The 17,558-nt window shown below is 50.6% G+C and overlaps 1 protein-coding gene across 3 annotated transcripts in view; it reads left to right on the plus strand.

The window, feature by feature from the left end:
- The window catches only part of SASH1 (SAM and SH3 domain containing 1), a 164,128-nt gene that overhangs the window by 77,889 nt on the left and 68,681 nt on the right, over positions 1 to 17,558 (plus strand). For 2 of the 3 annotated variants that reach the window (XM_037156811.2, XM_037156807.2), the window contains exons 3-4: positions 580 to 630; positions 761 to 810. In XM_037156811.2, the coding sequence (XP_037012706.2) occupies positions 580 to 630; positions 761 to 810 (101 nt within the window). The remainder of the gene's footprint in view (positions 1 to 579; positions 631 to 760; positions 811 to 17,558) is intronic. The other variant, XM_053663433.1, reaches the window with a different exon arrangement.

Here is a 17,558-nt window from a genome sequence, read left to right on the forward strand (position 1 = left end):
CTGGTGTAGGTCAGTGGATTGAGCCCAGGCTGTGAATCAAAGGGTCGCCGGTTCAATTTCCAGTCAGGGCACATGCAGGTTGTGGGCCAGGTCTTTAGTTTGGGGGCACGTTAGAGGCAACCACACATTGATATTGCTCTCTCTTTTTCCTTCCCTTCCCCTCTCTCTAAAGATAAATAAATGAAATCTTTAAAAAAATCAGACGGGACTCTGTTGTTGAAAAAGACCCTGAACCCCAGATAAGTCACTGTACATTCGGGGTCCTACTGAGAGTTTGGTCACACCTAGAGAATTCTTTCACTGTTACCTGTCAGTATTCCTTAGCTAGATCGTGCTCATAAAATTGTCAGCCACGTCCAGTGGCAGAGTTTAGAAACATTTCCATTTTATTTCAGAGGCTAGAGCTCTCGTTTTAAAAATACTTGCACTTTTCCAGAAAATCTGTTTATCCCCGCCATCTCCTCCCCCTGTACCCTCATGTTTCCCGAATCCCCCCATCTCCTGTTACATGTCTGTTTGTCTTTCTGGTGTGTGCCCCGTTTGGAAGCCTCAGTAAAAGCGGCATCTGTTCTGTTCTAGGAGAAACCCGACGCCAGCCCCACCGCCCTTCAGCTGCGGTCCCAGGTCGAAGTAAGCATGACGCCTTTAATCATCTGTGTTCGCTCCTGCCCCTCCTTCTGGTTTACGGGATACCCCGTGCACGTCGGCGGAGCCGGCTGTGTGCCGCCTGTGCTGACGCTGTGAACTCTCTCTCTCCTAGGAGTCGCTTGGTTTCTGTAGCGCCGCGTCAACGCCAGAAGTGGAGAGAAAGTAAGTGTCCCTGCCCAGGGTTAGAGACGCCGTGGGGGTGCCTTTTAGGTCTGTGTCGACGGGTGGTCCTGTTGTGTGTGTTCTGTGGCGCCTGAGGTCAGTTCCCTCACATTGTGTGTGTGTGTGTGCGTGTGTGTGTGCGTGTGTGTGCGGTGTGTGTATGTACGGGGGGGGCGGCAAAAGTAGGTTTTGAGGGATCCACTTTCATGGGTCGTTGGCTAAAGTACCAGCCATCATTACCTAAAAAATTGGTCATAGGTCAGGATATGAAATACTAATATGAAGAGAAATGATACAAGTAAATAATAAAAAATAAATAATAATACAAGAATAAGCTGTATTTGTGTACTCACAACTGGAAACCTACTTTTGCCTGCCCCTGTATGTATATAGGTAGATCGCAGAGTGTGTTTTTAATTGTAATTCAGTTGGTGGTGCCTCACAGTGCTGTGGAGAGGTATTGACTTCACACTGCTTACTGTGAGCGAACTCTAAGTAAATGCCTGGGGAAAGGTTTTTACTGGGAAAAGGGAAAGGACGTGTAAGTCAACCCAAATGGGTTTCTTCTTTGACATTCTTAGTTTTGGATATACGATGAAAGTCATAAAGAAGCAAGGTACACAGTGAAAATACATCCCGGGACAGAACAGTCACTGAAACATCGTCCCCTGCATTTTGATTGGGTGGGTGACCTTAACACAGGCATAAACGCTTTTGACAGAGACGGCAAATGCTCATCAACCTTCAAGGTCATAGTTTTGCTTCCTTGTCCTAACTTGGAGCCTGTAATTTTTACTCTCTTGGAAGATAATTCTATGTTATATGTTGTATTTCTAGTATTTCTTTTAGGCAACTTTATAAAACAAAACATGTTTTTTTTTCCCCTTTAACCTTTTTCTTTTCTCCTTTATTACATTATAATTATGCTAGAAGGTTCTATTTATGATCTCCCGAGGTAAAGAAATTTTGAGAAAGCCCACATGTTTGAACAGACACACCCCTTGGCACAGGGCCACACATGCTGTTTCATGCCAAGAGAGACACAGAAGCGGTTTAGGAGCGAGGTATTTCTGGAATGAAAAGCACACGTTGGGAGAGCGTGTGTGTACTTTGCAGCACGGCTCTGCCTAATCCGTCCACGTGTGTGAGCTGCGCGCTGGGAGCTGCTCCGAGGAGGGGAGGCCGTTTGGCCAAAGCTCCCATCTCCGTGGAATAAGTTCAGGAGATTTGGTTCAGGACCGAAGAATACTGGGGGTGGGGGGGAGGGGGGTGAGCAACAGAAAGCCAAAGCTACTGCCCACTCAGGGCTAGAGGGTCGATGTGCAGTCAACACGAATTTCCTTTGTTTTAGTTGCATATATTCTCCCCGCAACTTAGTCATATAGGGGCTGAAGTAGCCAAGAGATTAGACTTGACATTGATGTAGAAACTAGAGGCACTGTGGTGATGTTGAACTGGGAGTGGGCAGAAGTACTGAGTGAAGGGGCCGTGGGTTCGTCCGACCTGTGTGCCACCTGCATGGCATGTCTCGGGCTGAGCACTCAGGTGTTCTCTCGGTTTCTGAATCCTTCGGGAAATAAAGTTGTTTGTCTTTTCTCTTGAGGGGAAGTGACTCACCAAATTTGTACTAATCTTAGGCTAGGCATTTCTTCTTCCCCTTAATTACGGGTCGTCATTCTTTCCGTGTGTATAGACTTCACTTAGTGAAATGTGGCCTGACTCTTGTGGTCAAGGGAGAGAACGCCAGCCTCCGCCGAGGGTAACAACAACAAAAAATTGAAACCATATATACGCGCAACCCCAGCTTCTTCATCTGTAATGCTGCCATTTTGTTTTTGTTCTTTTAGATAGTCAAACTTAGGTGTTTAAGTAAATGGAAGGTTTTTAATACATGTTGTCCTTTGTTTTCTTATTAATAGACTTGAAAATTGTGGGTTTTTTTTCCTGCTATAAAGGACTTTTGAAAAAGATGTTAAATTCCAGAAAATTCGCATTTGTGCAGTGAGTGGACTTCCACGTAAGCTTTACTGAAACTCACCAGGTTGCACACCCCTGCTCTCTTTCTCTCTTCCATGAATCACTAACTATTCTTGCTGAACTATTTGAGAATAAATTGCAGACATCACAGCGCACACCCCTGAACAGTTCAGCATGTATCTCTTAAGGGCAAGTATATTCTCTTACAGAACCACAGTATAATTAACAAGTAAGAGGGATTTTAATACTGACTTTCCCAATATACACTTTATATTCGAGTTTCTTTAATTGTCCCAGCAATGTTTCTTACAGCACTTTTCTCCCCAATCCCACACTGTTTTTCTATTTATTTTTTAAGATTTTAATTATTTTTATTTTTAGAGAGAAGGGAAGAGAGGGAGAAAGAAAGGGAGAGGCACATCAATGTGAGACACACAGATCAGACGCACCCTGACCGGGGACTGAACCTGCAACCCGGGCAGGTCCCCTGCCTGGGAGTCGAACCCCTGACCTTTTGCTCTGCAGGGCGATGCCCAACCGAATCACACCAGTCAGGGCCCAATCCAACGCTTAAAAAGAAATCATTCATAGCATTTACATGTCATGTCCCTTGTCACATTTAGTCTGAAAGGATTTCTTGGTTTTTCTTTCCTCTTTATGATACTGATATTTTTCAAGAGTGTAGGCTAGGTGTTTGGTGAAATACTCCTCAATGGTGATATTAATTCCAGTCACTTGATTAAGGTGATGTCTGTTGGGTTTCTGAGAAGTCACAATTTCCCCTTTGCAATGAAAAAATACTGTGTGTGAGAGATCATTTGATGAGAATTGTTCCTCATCGAACTTTTACCTGATGGTCTCAGGTTCCTTTAATGATTCTTGCCTGAATCAGCTTTTACTGGGACTTGGAGAATGGTGATACTTATTCTTAAATTGGTAATTATTTTGGATTAAACCTCCCAAGAAGGTTTTTTCTGAAAAGATCGAGGTGCCGCTCTGGGCACTCTAGGCCAGATTATAACTGGAGTGGGTGGCGTACAGTGTTAACGCTGAGTGACTTGTTTCTGTGTCCTTGAGAATGCAAATACTTTGAAAGGCAAAGTCCTGCTGTTCTTCAGATCACAATGCTGGCTGGTAGCTGTTCAAGCCCTGGAGGGATGACCTGCCAACCAAAATAACCTTCCCAGGCAACATTGTTTTAGGGGCAGGCGTTTTTTCTGCTTTTTATTTGAAAGGCCAGAGAGCTCTGTGAACGTAAGTGGACAAATCCCACGGCAGCTGGCCCGCAGACGCAGTCCATTGCCATAGACAACGTGGGGGTCGTGCCCTTGGCTCTGTGTACTCCCCATCCCCCCCCCCCCCGCCCCCTGCCCCCTGCCCAGTTGTCTCGGGCCTGGGCACATCTTGCTTCTTTCCTCCTGCCCAGTAAAAACCTGCTTCAGGCAGGAATCAGGCATTAATTATGATGCAAATATCTGATGTCTAAAAACAAAACCAGACAATCTCTTGCCTAGGAATATTTAGCACTTCATAGGTTTAAACTTTTAAATGACGGGAATACGGGTCTGACTAAAGAGACGGAAGGGTGGGCCTTTGGTAGGGGAGACAGACTGCGAGAGAAGTCCAGCGACCTCACTGCACCTGGATACCTGCCTGGTGCGGCTGCTAGGTTCTGTTTGGCTGGGGGATGTGGGTGATAGGTAGGTAGGTAGTTAGGTAGATAGATAATCTGGTACCTCCACATGCTTTCACTGAAAATATAAAAAGACCAAGGGAGCTTTCATTTGAACTTCTTCTATTTCTATCTATGTGTATCAGTTGTTGATGAGGTTACCTACTTTATTATACTGATCTTGGGTTTGCGTCAACTGGCTGAAGGGTGAACGTCATCAAATATCTTGTCACCAGTTAGTTTTGCTTGGAAATGTTTTTGCAACTGTATCTATTAGGAATGAGTTAGCTACAAACAACATAAAGCGTGACAAATAGCAGCATAAACAAATCCAACCTTTGTTAGGTACATCCTTGTTCCAAGGTTGGCATGGGGCCCAGACTGTTGTGTTTTTTTTTTTGGAGGGGGGGTGACTGTAAATGTGTGACACCTCCTGTTTTAAAGTGGCTGCTGCATCTTCCAGGTGGGAAGGAGAGAGAAACAGGGTGAAGGGGGAAAGATCAAAGGGCAAAAGGCCACAGGTACATTTGAGAAAAGCTTTCCGAGAACCCCTGTGCAGCTCGGCACTGTGTCCCACCCCCTCCCTCCTGCAGCACCTGCCCCGCGGGCCCTGGCTTTGTGTCCGGGACCGGTGCTGGGATCTGGGACCTTGTGATGAAGCACAGAAGTGAGCCGAGCGTAGGGAGATGGAATAGAAACGATTCATATGTTTTAAATGCTGCTTTGGAGAAAAATAAAGCCAAGAAAGGGGACCCAGAGTCGGGGCACTTGGCCACCATAGCCAGAAGGGAGTTTGGAGAAGTGAGTTCTGAGCTGAGTGTATGGCTGCCCAGAACAAAGTGGGCTTCTTAGGAAGGAGGGAGGACAGAGAACATGTAGGAAACTAGCGGTACTTCCCGTGGTAATTTACTCTCTTATTTGTATAAAAACAGGGCAGTCTGAAAATTAGCTAGTTGTCTAACACAGGGGCTCTGTGTCGGGACTATTTAATTCATTACGTCTGGGGAGGCCACTGTGGGGGAGCTCACCGCTTTTTCTAGGTGTTTCTAGATGCAAGTAGACTTAATGGGGTCGGTTCTTACGGACTGAAAGCCAGAAAAGGGAGAGCAGGAAACAGGAGATGAGGTTTATTGGGTGCTTACGATGGGCCAGGAACCTATCTCAGCACTACCGCTGGCCCGTGCAAGCCTCATGGGGCCGTTGTGAGGTTTGATAGGATATCATCCTTCCCATCCACGGAAGCAGAAACTGAGGCACCGAGAGGCTAGGAAGTTGCCCAAGGCCGCACAGCTAAAAAGTGGCAGAGCCCAGATTCGATCCCAATTGGGAACCCTTGCTCCTAACCACTGAGGTGTAATCTCAAGGACTTACAATCATGGTGCTTCTGCAAGTAGAGAGGCCAGAGGCAAATTGAGCGTTTTATAAACAGCAGCACTTAAAACACGCACTGCAGTGGTTCCCTGGGAAGTAGGAGCAAGTTTTCGCCTCTTCCTATATAAGCTGGGCCTAAGTTATTTATTTATAGAGGCAAGAAGGTCCAAAATAAATCTCCAGGCTTTGCCTTAGCCAATATTTATAAGCTTTTTTCTACTAAGTCTTTCACCAGAGTTGAACATTCGCTGATTTAAGCTTCACTTTTTTTCATTACCTGTGACAACACTTGAACTATTTCCCAGTGAAGAAGTCCAAAAATATATGTAAGCATGATGGAAGAGGCAAGATAAATAGAAGGAGCCGTGTTCTGGAGCAGGATGAAACGGACGGACTCGGGTTGATGAATGTCTGTCATGCAGGCATTCGCTCCATTTGGACGTTGCTTTGCTCTCGGTGTGTTTCCTCTGGCAAGCTGACCGTTCTTCTGATGGTGTCGACTTTCTCTTCTCCCCCTGAAAACCCTCCGTGTTCACCTTCCCTCTGAGACCCCAGGGAAGAGCCCCTTGCATGTGTTCCCACGTTCCAGTTCCTCTCGCTCATCTGAGGCTTTCTAGACCACGTGCATCTCTGGCCTCTCCTTCCTCTTCCTCCGCCTCTTGTTTCCCGGCCCCCGTCATCTGCTCGCAGCCTACCTGCCTCATCCCTTGACCTGCTCTCCAGGCGGGATGAGGCACCTGCAGGTGCTCAGGCGGGCCATGTTCTCTCACGACAGGCAGTGCCTGTGAAATTGACACTCCTTCTGGAGGGGTGTCCATCCCCCACGCTCGCCGTCTTCCCACCCCCCTTACCCGGGCAAGCTCCATTCCACCCTCGAAAATTCAGCTCTAGTCTCAGCTCCTCCCAGAGCCTCCCCTGATCTGCATGGTTGAGGTGAAGCATCCAGCTGTCTGGCTTTGCTGCCACTTTTGCAGTGGCCCACAGTGTATGTGTGTGTGTGTGTGTGTGTGTGTGTGTGTGTGTGTGGTCCCCTCCCACTCAGAACTCTGGGTCTTGTACATACAAGATCTTTAATAATGGACACACGAGGTGTGGGTGAGTGTGCACCAACACACATAGTTTCTCCTTCACCCCGAGGAAATCTCACTGTTCTCCCAGACCGTCATTCTATGTCTCGGCTCCCCGAGTTACCGAGGTCACTGATGAAACCGTAACTATTCCAGACACACCCACCCCCCACCATTTCCCGCTTGCAGACCCTCGTCACATCGGGCACTACTGACTTCCCTTTCGGACACACTTCTCCCTTCGTTCTTGGTGTCTGTGACATTGTGGCTTCCTCCTTATACTTTGCCCACGTTTTACAGTTCCCGTTTGCCTGCCCACCCCTTACTGTGGTGTTCCCCTGGGGCTTTTTATCCAGCCTGCCAGCTCTCCCAAGTTACCCATGCCCACCGCTACAGTCGGTGTAGAACACTCCCGCCACCTCACACGGAAGCCCCCTTACCCTTTGGCGATCGCGCCTCTGTCTCCTGATGACACCAAGCCCTGAGCGGCCACTGACCTGCTCTCTGTCTAGAGTCACCTATTCCGGGCAGGTCTTGTAAGGTGCACACACATGAGGCTTAAGTGTATTTTTGAAAGAAAATCCGTTTATTACAGCTTCATTAAGAATAGAACTTTGAATCTAATTTTTGGTAATTTTGTATCCAGCCTCCTTGAGATGTGTAAGAAAGTCTCCTTTGAGTAAGTTCTTTCCCCAGTGGGCCCTTACTCTTCCCCAGTGAGCTCGTTTCTAGAGACTGGGCGGGGAGGAGCCCTGGCTTCATGTCTTTGTGGAAGCCGGGAGGGCAGGGCCTGCAGCCTCCGAGCCCGTTCTCCTTCACAGGGGACCGGCGGGCACTGGCTCCCCTGTATCCTCAGGCACCGGCCAGATTCGGTGGGAACTGCTGATGAGGTCGGTGCGTTTGCTAGGAAATCCAGGTCGGGCCTTGTTCTTGCCCCTGAGACTAGTGCGTCCTGTTTCCACGTCCTGTTTGTGGCAGGGCTGTGGGTGGGGAGGGGAATACCAGGTTTTCTGTGGGGAAGGTGCCACATGTGCACCGGCGTGAGGAAGCCGTGTGGAGCTGGTTTGGCCGGGTTCCCGCGGATGTGTCCTTGCCGAGTGCCCATCCTCCTATTAGGGCAGCACCAGGAGACCCAGGGGCCCTGGCTGCCCGGGCCTTCGAGCTCACCAGGGTGGCAAGTACAGGCAGAACAGCAAACTTCGGTGTCACCAAGGGAATGGGCTGCACTGAGAGCCAGGCATCATGTGTAATGTATATTATCTGTTCTTTTGCCTTGCTCAGTTTACCTACCAGTAGCCATCTGCCAAGGCTGTGGGTTCAAGGGCAAGGTCACCGTCCAGGGGGCTGGCACTTGCAGTACACTTTCCATCTGTGATTGACCATCTGGGTCACACCCACCCGCTTCTGCTTCCCCCCTGACCCTCAGCTCAGTTACACAGCAATGAGTGTGAGTCAGGTGGACCCGGAGGTGCCTTCTAGCCTGGGCCAGCTTTCACGTGTGACCCAGCCCAAAGCTTGGCTTGGCACCAGCCAGCTCTGCGCAGACCATTCGCACAGGCAGCTTGCTATCCCTGGTGTCAGCTTGGTATGGACAGAACCCGAGCCTGAATTTAAGCTCTGCTCCTTGTGGACTTAACTTCTCTGAGCCTTGGGTTCCTAACTGGTGGAACGAGCATCCTAAAAGCCCTTTCTGAGCATCGCTGTGCAGAATGCCTAGCAGGGTGCCTGGCATATGATCGGCGCCTGCATTCCCTTCGTTCTGCCCCCCACCTTCTCCGTACTGTGGGGCGCTGCCCAGGACAAGGGCAGTGGGGCTGTGGTTTTTACCCTCAGTCTCATCAGGAGGGTCCACACACAGGGTTTGTTGATATGCCGTTCCCACCTGGGCTTTCCTTTCCATGCCCCAGAGAGGGGGAGGTGAGGGACAGCCACGGTCTCCACAGGTCCCTTGCAGACCAGCATGCTCTGAGGTATGCGTTTGTGCGGGCGGGTGAGCGCCCGCTCACGTGTGTGCTGCGTCTCCCAGCATGTCTGAAGGGCTCAGCATTCCAGAGCGCAGGAGCTCAGGGCAGGGGCAGCTGTGCCAGAATCCTCCTCCTCAGCTGTCGCCTTCCACTTCGCCTGGGGAGTGAGCCTCCAGCTGACCCGGCCCCAGCTCCCGTCCACGCGCAGGGCCGCATCCTTTCCGCGTGACGGCGGGAGACAGGCGCGATGGCCAGGAAGTACTCGGTGTGGCGGGTGGCTGCTGGCTATTCTCTCTTCTGCAGGTGAGGCCATCAGAGTACGGGGCTCAGGAGGAGGGTGGGAGGGAGGGAGGCTGTCTGTGCACAAGTACATTCGTATTCCTGCAAGGATAAGGGAAGACCAGACCTACCATTCCTGTGTGTGAGTCCTACCAAAACTGCGACGTGAATGGTAGTTAACAGTTAGGGAAACCGAGGTTTAGAACGGCTCCACGGCTTTCCAAGATCGTGACCACAGTCTTGGATGAGGTGGAGGGGGACTTCTGACCCAGACCTGTTTGTCTGGTGGAGTCAGTCCTTCTGCCGTAGCCTCTCCCATGGGGAGAGGACCATGTGCTGAGGGAGGACCGGTGATGGGCTCGGCTGCTAGTGAAGTTCCCTTGAGTAAACCTTTTCCAGGTTCCTGCTGTGTGGGTGAGCGTGGGTCTTGGAAAGGTGGGTAGGAGAGGAAGCGTAGCTGTGCTCCTGCAGCCCAAAGAAGAGCTGGCACCAGGTCGAGGGACTCCAGTGCAGAGGAGCTGCCGGAGGAGGGGCAGTCTGTTCCCCAGGGGACCGGCGTGGGGCCGGCACCACGTAGATTCGGTGTCAGTCGGGATTCTATAGGAGGAACTGACGTTCGGGCACGTCATTATAGCATTTCGACCTTACGCATTTTTGGGGGCTGATTCTGCAGCCAGGCGAGGCTGACGATGTGACGTGAAGTCTGCAGGACTGCCACTTGGGGCAAAAACGGTGCAGGAGGGTGGGGGCGGAGGACAAACTGCCACCTGCAGGAATGGGCTGGAGCCCGCATCATCATCTCACCACCTCTGCCTTCAGCGGCACAAGGACCCTGCAGAAGTACCTGGCGCCCCTCCTTCCTCTGGAGCAGAACAGGCCAGGGGTCCGGGATACAGCCCGAGAAGGGGACTCAGCAGGAATGCGAGTACTGCCGGCCTGGCTGCTGCCCTGTGTGCCCCATGACCTGGAGACATGTGATGACACGTGTCAGCTGCATCCTGCATTGATCTTGAAACAAACAAAAAAAAGAACAGCTACGGGTCTCCTTCTGCTACCGCATCCCACATGAATGTCCCGAGTGGCTCACACCGACCTGGAACCGTGCAGGGAGGGGGTTCTAGGAGACGCCCTCCAGCTGAGCTAAACCGGCAGATTACACATCCACTTTGGGTTCCCAAAGCAGTGAGCACAGGAGGGCTGACTGGGCGGTTTCTTAGGGAAAAAGATGGAGGGGACGGCACTTCAAGGCAGAGAAGAAAGGTGTGCTAAGGTGTGTGAGCACAGCACCTCGGGGGTGGGTGCGAGGCTCAGCGTAGCCCGAGGGCCAGCTTGTGGGAGCAGTGCAGGGGTTGCCTGGTGGTAGATTTTACACCTTGGGGCCACTGGCTGTGGGCGTGGCGGTGGGGGTGGGGTGTTGTATGCCCCCAGGAGACAGGGAGACCAGTGCAAAGGGGAGAGATCCTGAAGGTCCCCAACTTGGGGGACCCTGTTTTTTATTATGTGTCTGCTTTTAAAATTCTTTCATCCACTGGCTCATTCCATCATCTAGTCCTTAAGGAGTGTCTCCTGCATTCCAGACACTGGGAATGGACTCTGTTACCCAACACTAAACCCAGCCCCCAACCTCTTATCTAAAAGCTTTGTCCAGGTAAAGCCTTACAGTCAGGATGACACTTGAAGAATGTTAACTGCTTGTATTGTATCTTACTGTATTCTGCTTGCTTCTCTGAAATTCTCCCTTATGAAACCGCTGTCTGTATCTTGGAGGTGTTGGACTAGAAGGAGACAGAGGGATGGACAAGGAGGATGTGTTTCCCGGTGTTTACCGAGGTAAATCGGTGGCACCATGCATATTCACACATCAGCGTTGGCTGGAGAGCCTGTTGCCCAGACACACTTTTAGGCCCCGCCCAGGTGCAATGCCTTGGCTTCTCCAGATGGGGGACCCGGGAGCCGTGAGCATATTCCCCAGGAGGTGCCCAGGCAGCCTGCTTGCTTTGTGAATGTCTGCCAAAACCCGTTCCTCGTCTGTAGGATGGAAACCCTGCGATTCTGCTGCACATCTCAATCACCAATGGGACAGGGGCCACCCCGCTGAAGCTGGCAGAGGTCCATGTCATCGTGGCGGCCCCAGCAGCCCTGCCTGGCATGGAGTCGTCTCCAGCAGATGCTGGTGCGTCATTTCAGATAAAACCGCAGGACCAGAGGGGGAGGATGCGAAGCCATCAGAGGGCAGGGGGAGAGCAGCCAGCAGGGTTACAACGCACACACAGGGAGCCGCTTGGTGGGTGCAGGCAGGGGTGGAGGGCGCAGAAGTGGGACACGGGAGGTGGGCGTGGTGCCGGATGTTAGCCAGACTTACTGAGGTGACTTCCCAGTATATGCACATACGTCATCATTGCCTAGTGCACCTGGGACTAATGACGTCAGGTGTCCATGATGCCTCAGTACAAAATGATGTCTGGGCAGACAGGTCAGTGTGAGTTCCTGTTCTCACGGTATTTGTACCATGAAACATTTCCACCTGCCGTTTCTGAAGGAGCAAAAGTGACAGAAATGAAAGGAAGGTTCAGTTGGCTATTAATGGTGGTGGTCACCGTGGAATTGACCCACCCCCCAGGAGGCCCTGGAGGGTGGCTGCCACTGCGCCTCCAGCGTGTTGTCAGCAAGGCTAGCAAGGGTCCCCTGCACCTGCAGCTTCTCCGCCTTTGGCCTTCAGACGTGGCTTCACGGACTCCCCCACTCCCCTCAGGGCAGCTGGCAGAAGACACACTGGCAGCCCCGGCCCCCAGGTCCCTCCCCAGCTCCCTCTGCAGCCGCTCAGTGGCAGCCAGTGTGGCTCGGGCCACGGTGAATGGCCGCCCTGTGTGCTTCCTCTGAGAAAGTTCTGACCAGCTTCCTGTGCCATTTCCATGGAAACAGAATGAGGAGATAATTGAACGGAACCTCTCTTCCTCCCACCGCCCCTCTCGCAGGCCCCACCCTGACTCTGAGGCCGAGGCTGGCACAGGCCAGCACTTTGCGGCCATCCTCTCCCCACAGGTCCAGGCACGTTGGCAAAGGCGAGGGTCCTTACTGTGCCAACCTCTGCTGGGAAGAGTCACCCCAAATACAGCCTGCCCCAGTCAGGGTGGCAGTCCATTTTCACAGCCGGTTTCACACCGGGACCCGCGGCACACACCCCAATGGCCGAACGGCTTCTCAGACAAACAGCAGACGCTGCCAGCCAGCCGGCCGGCTGGCCATCCTCAAATCTCAGCCACATTTCCTGGCGGAAAGGCCTTGCCTGGGCCACGTATTTATTACACATCTGCAGTAAATTTTAAAGGGGACGTAGAGGGAAGGAATAATTTCACTCCCTTTATAGAAAAATAGCAGCCGTGAAAAAAATGGTCAACAAAGCTGCTTACATGTTTTTTCCCCTCATGTTATAAAAACTAGCTTTTGTGGTCAAAACAATGCTAAAACCCTGTTTTGTTTTATTTTGCCTTTGATAGTTCAGTAATTCCTAAGATATAAAGACCTAAATAAAATGTGACATTTGTATCCAGGCCCTAAAAGGAAGGCATTTAGCTTTTACTGGTTACATCAAACCCAGACTGAGCAGTAGGTGGAGTTCCAGGCCTCTGCCTTTTTTTTTTTTTTTTAACACTTTAACTTGCTTGTCTGTGGAGGCAACCTCAAAAGTCAGAGCTTCACATGGGGCCACGGACTCCAGACTCCGGACTCCAGGGGCCAAGCCACAAATCCTGCCGCACATTCAGTGCCTGCGTCTAGAGAAAGTGCCCAATGTTTTGGCTTTGGGCTCACAGTGCCGGGCCTGGCCCTGTGAACACAGGAGCAGCCAGCAGAGTCCCCTGCCTTCCTCAGTCAGATGCTGTAGTGGGAAGAACAGTGGTCTGGGTGCCAGAATTGCTGAGCCAAAGCGCAGCTCCGTGACTGACGCAGGGAAAGTGCTGTGAACATTACGGGCCTCAGTCTCTTCCTCTGTGTGATGGGCTAATTCTTCTCAGGGTCTCTGGGAGCCCGAACCACGAGGAGATGTTCAGGCGTACCTGATGTGTCAGGCATTCAGATAGATCTGAATGTTCTTGGTAAACCCAGACCCAGTGCTTTGTACAAGTTGGTTGGTCATCTTTACCCCTTAACCACTGAGTCAGGATTCTGTTCACTTATGTGCAGCTGAAACCTGACTGCAGCGTTGAGGCAAATGGGGGCATATTTTTTTTTCATCTGAAGGAGTCTGGATGCAGGGATTCCAAGGTGCTGTAGCTGCTCAAGGACGTATGTTCATTCCTCTACCATGCGTATAGTATGTGACTGTGTTCCTTATGAGAAAATGACCACAGCTTGGGCATTGTGCCCATGTTTGGGGCAGTTACCAAAGGGAAGGGCAAAAGGGCAAAAGACACGTGGAAACCAAGTCAGCCCTTTTCATCATGAAGCCATCAGCTTCCCCAGAAGCACCTCATTGCAAAGTTCCTCTGCATCTTCCTGGGCAGAGGCTGGCATCTGGTCTTGGGCAGCTGCAGGGGAGTGTGGGGGAGGGGAGTATTTTACAGGGGCACTGGCGCCCAGACAGCGTCGGGGGTTTTTAGTAGGAAAGGAGATGAACATGGACATAAGAAGGGGGGCATCTGGCCTCGCCTGCTGTAACCACTCATTCATCCCACCGCTGTTGTCCTGCAGCTGGTCCGTAGTCACCCAAAGGTACTGCAGACACCCGGGAGGCGTGGACCTGGTACCCTTGTCCCTCAGCAAGCTGAGCGGGGCTTTGTTGTCTACACCAAGCAATGAAAACCGAATCAGCAACCACCGGTGGCTGTTTTTATGTAAGGCTGATCGGTTACTGATGCTGTTTTTTGTCGTCTTACATGCAGAATAATATTGTGTGCCCTCTGGTATGCCCTGGGGGTATTCCAAAAATGAGTCACTGACCTTGAAGGCTTTTGCACCTTTGCGGTACATTCACTAGTGCTCTCCACGTCAAAGCTGGCGCCCACACAGCAAGTCTCGATCAACGTCTTAGGCTGTTCAGACCATGAGGCCACAGATGAAGAGTGATAATAAGACCCAGGTGGAGAAGTGGCTCTGGAAACCTTGGGGGATGAGTGTGTTCTGCCCCAGCTTTGACCCTCCTTCCCCAAGCCCACGACCGCGAGCACATTTGGCTCCGCACTTCTGCACTTCGTATGGAGTGGAGTTGAGGCTGCGACATAGCCAGGCTGTGGGCTTCCACCTCGGAGAGCTGGCTCTTGGGTGCTTTTCAGGCATGAAACTCTTCAACTTTTGCCAGGGCTCTGTGTCATTAACTTCAGGACAAGGTACCGGTTGGTGACTGGAAGGACACAGATGTCTTTCAGTGCACCTTCGAGGATTTTCACATTGGTCCTGGCTAGAGTCTGTTCTCAGCCTGGGGAGCCTGTCAGCCATCCCTGAGGTACTAGAGAACCAGCCCCTTCGGGCTGAGAAAATGAAGTGCATTTTGAGAAGGACTTGGACTTGACTCCATAGGGGGAGCTGGCTGAAAGAAAAGGCCAGCAGGTGCAGTCACGGGCTCTTTCAGGTAGCCTGGCATGTGCAGGCTTGGTCCAAATAACCCGCAAGTTACATTGGACCGAAATGTCTATAAAACCTGTGCCATCAGTGATGTTTATTGTCTACATTTTGCGTAGCAGGAAACTAGGGTTCAACGAGACTCAGTCACTTGTGCCGAAAGTTACTAGTTAGAGAGCGGAACCCACATTGGGAGCCATTGTTCTGGGCAGCTTTCCGCATGGTGGGCCCTGGGAAAACGGCCGAGATAATGTTATTCATGTCTAGATACCAGTCAGTGGCCCATGCAATTCTGTACTGACATCATGTTAATCGTTGGCTTGGGTTTTCTTTTTAATCCTTTTTTTAAAAAGATTTTATTTATTTTTCTTCTAGAGGGGCAGGGAAGGAGAGAGGGAGAGAACTATCAATGCATAGTTGCCTCTCGTGCATCCCTACTGGGAACTGGCCTGCAACCCAGGTATGTTCCCTGACTGGGAATCAAACCGCAATCTTTTGGTTTGCAGGCCCGCACTCAATCCACTGAGCTACACCAGCCAGGGCTTCTTTTTAATTCTAAGAAGAACAAATTATTTGTATAAAGTGTGATTGACAAGAGAAGGAAATTATATCCATCTAAAATATTTAAGGGAAGTAGATATTTTTTTAAAAAAGGAGGAACCCTGGTGGTTCAGGAACTGCTGGAGTCTAGGAGCCACGTCGTGGGCACGCTCTGGAGACGAGTCACGAGAGGGCACATTTTGGGGGAACTCGCACGTGGCAGGCGCTGGGCTAAGCCCCTTCTGTGCGTCGTCTCATGCGATCCTCCTGATAGTCCCTGAAGGGAGGTACTGTTTTTATCGTCATTACATCGCATGAAAAGAAAGCACGGCTGAGGTTTATGGCAGGGCTGTCCCGGTTGTGCCTGACCCCTGAATGTGTGAGTGACTCCCCTGTGCCTTGCATTGGGTACATCAGACACCTACCTGCCTTGTTCATTTATAAAGGTGACCTTGTAGTAAAAGCCAGAAAGTACAGCCTGGGAACAGACTGTGAAATGACAGAAAAAGCCTCTATTTTCACCAGCATGACAAAATGTCACCGCTGTTGTCATTCATAATGAATATCCAGGGAGTTCTAACAATATGCCAGATTTTGGCAACAGAATTACTTTCCATCCGATCCAGTGACTTTGGAAAGCTGAATTCTATCCTGTGTGTGAAATCCAGCAGCTATTGGCTGGGAAGGGCCCACTCCCGAAGGGAAAGCAAGAGAACTGTGTGGGGCGCAGGTTTTAAGGTGCCGCTCACCTCTTGCACGCACCCTCCCCGAGAGTGAGCACTGCCCACACGGTGGACACTCGGTGCCCCTTGCCTTGCCCGAGTCCTGGCCCTGAGGCCGAGGAAGGGGCTGACCCTTGCGTTTTTGCGGACAGTAGGTGGTGTGAACGGGGATTTGTTTCAAATGAAGAGAGATGCTCTCCTAGGATGAAAACACCTTTGGACATCTTTGATACCCAAAGGGTAATCACACTTATCAAATTCAGGAATTACCTAGTTTACATAAAGTTATTTGTCACTAAATGTGCGAAACATGAATGTGAGTACTTAGTTATATTTGTCATAGAGAAAGAGAAAGCAGTAACTCGCTAAAGTCCCCTCGACCCTTTCACCTTCCTCCACGGCCCTCCGGACACGCAGAATTGGGTAGCACGGATGTCTCGGTCCTTTCTCTGTGTCCTCAGGCAGATGCTGCTGGCTTTGGGGACGGCCTTGGCAGGCCCTAGATGATGCAGGCAAAGACCAGACACTGCAAAAGCCACCATTCAAAGTTCATCAGGAAAGAAACTAATGGAGAGAAGTGTATTTCCGGAGACTCAAGATAAAGAACCTTAAAAATCTCTCACAGATAGGTTTCCCAGTAACACATAACACATGTTTCTTTCTTAGACATTGGATTAGAACAGTTTTTCTCTCTTTCTTTCTTTCTTTCTTTCTTCTTTCTTTGTAATGAAGTTTCTGGACAGTCCATCAAAACAAAAACATGAAGTCTATTTTAGGAATTCCTTTGTGCTTGGACATTCCTTCTCCTTTCCTGGTGTGCCAGACTTAAGTGTGGAGCAGCGAGATAGAGTTGTCTTTGCCTGGAGCGCTCTCAGACTATTTGTATATAAATAGACATAAGAAGAAAAATGAGTTTGAGCCGCATCGTTTGGCCCCCTCCTTCCACACTCACACCAGGGAGGATCCTGCAGTTGCAACATGGCCGAATCCTGGAAGGTGCTGTTGAAATACTCGGTGTTAGTAAGCCCGTGGGCCATGTTGGAATTTGGTGTTGAAAACATGCTCTGCCTCCCCAAGTTCTTCTGAGTATCATTTCAGTAACTTAGCCAAGAACAGGGCCAGAACGTGCTGTGTGAGTGTCTGTTTGGTAAACAGGAAACGGGACGGGGACAGGGCCTCGAGTGCAGGAGGCAGAGCCAGGGCTTCTGCGCCCCATTCCATCCTGTCCAGCTCTGTCCGTGTCCTCAGGTGGGTCATCCCTCCCGGGTCTCGGTGATCGGCCTGTTTTCTGACGGGAGGTTCAACAAGAGCCTTTTCTTTAAGAGATGGAATTCTGTGCAAATGTAAAGAGTTCCATTTTGATGTGGGTTAGTTTCTCTTCTATGGTCTTTGGAGCCTCTCCACTGTGAAGCCATAGATTCAACCCAGAATTTGCCCTGTATGAGTCATTTGAAGCAGTGGTAATGTTTGTGCAAAATTGATTTTAATATTATCCTAGTTGGAAAAGGTAAAGGGTGCTGTCCTGCTCTTCATTCTCCTCTGACCACTACCCCTAAGGCCCACTGCCTGCTCTGTCCTGACTCCTGAGAGTGGAATTGCC

Source organism: Artibeus jamaicensis, unplaced genomic scaffold, assembly GCF_021234435.1.
Source record: "Artibeus jamaicensis isolate MK-2021 breed Jamaican fruit bat unplaced genomic scaffold, CSHL_Jam_final contig_3176, whole genome shotgun sequence".
Taxonomy (NCBI): Eukaryota; Metazoa; Chordata; class Mammalia; order Chiroptera; family Phyllostomidae; genus Artibeus; species Artibeus jamaicensis.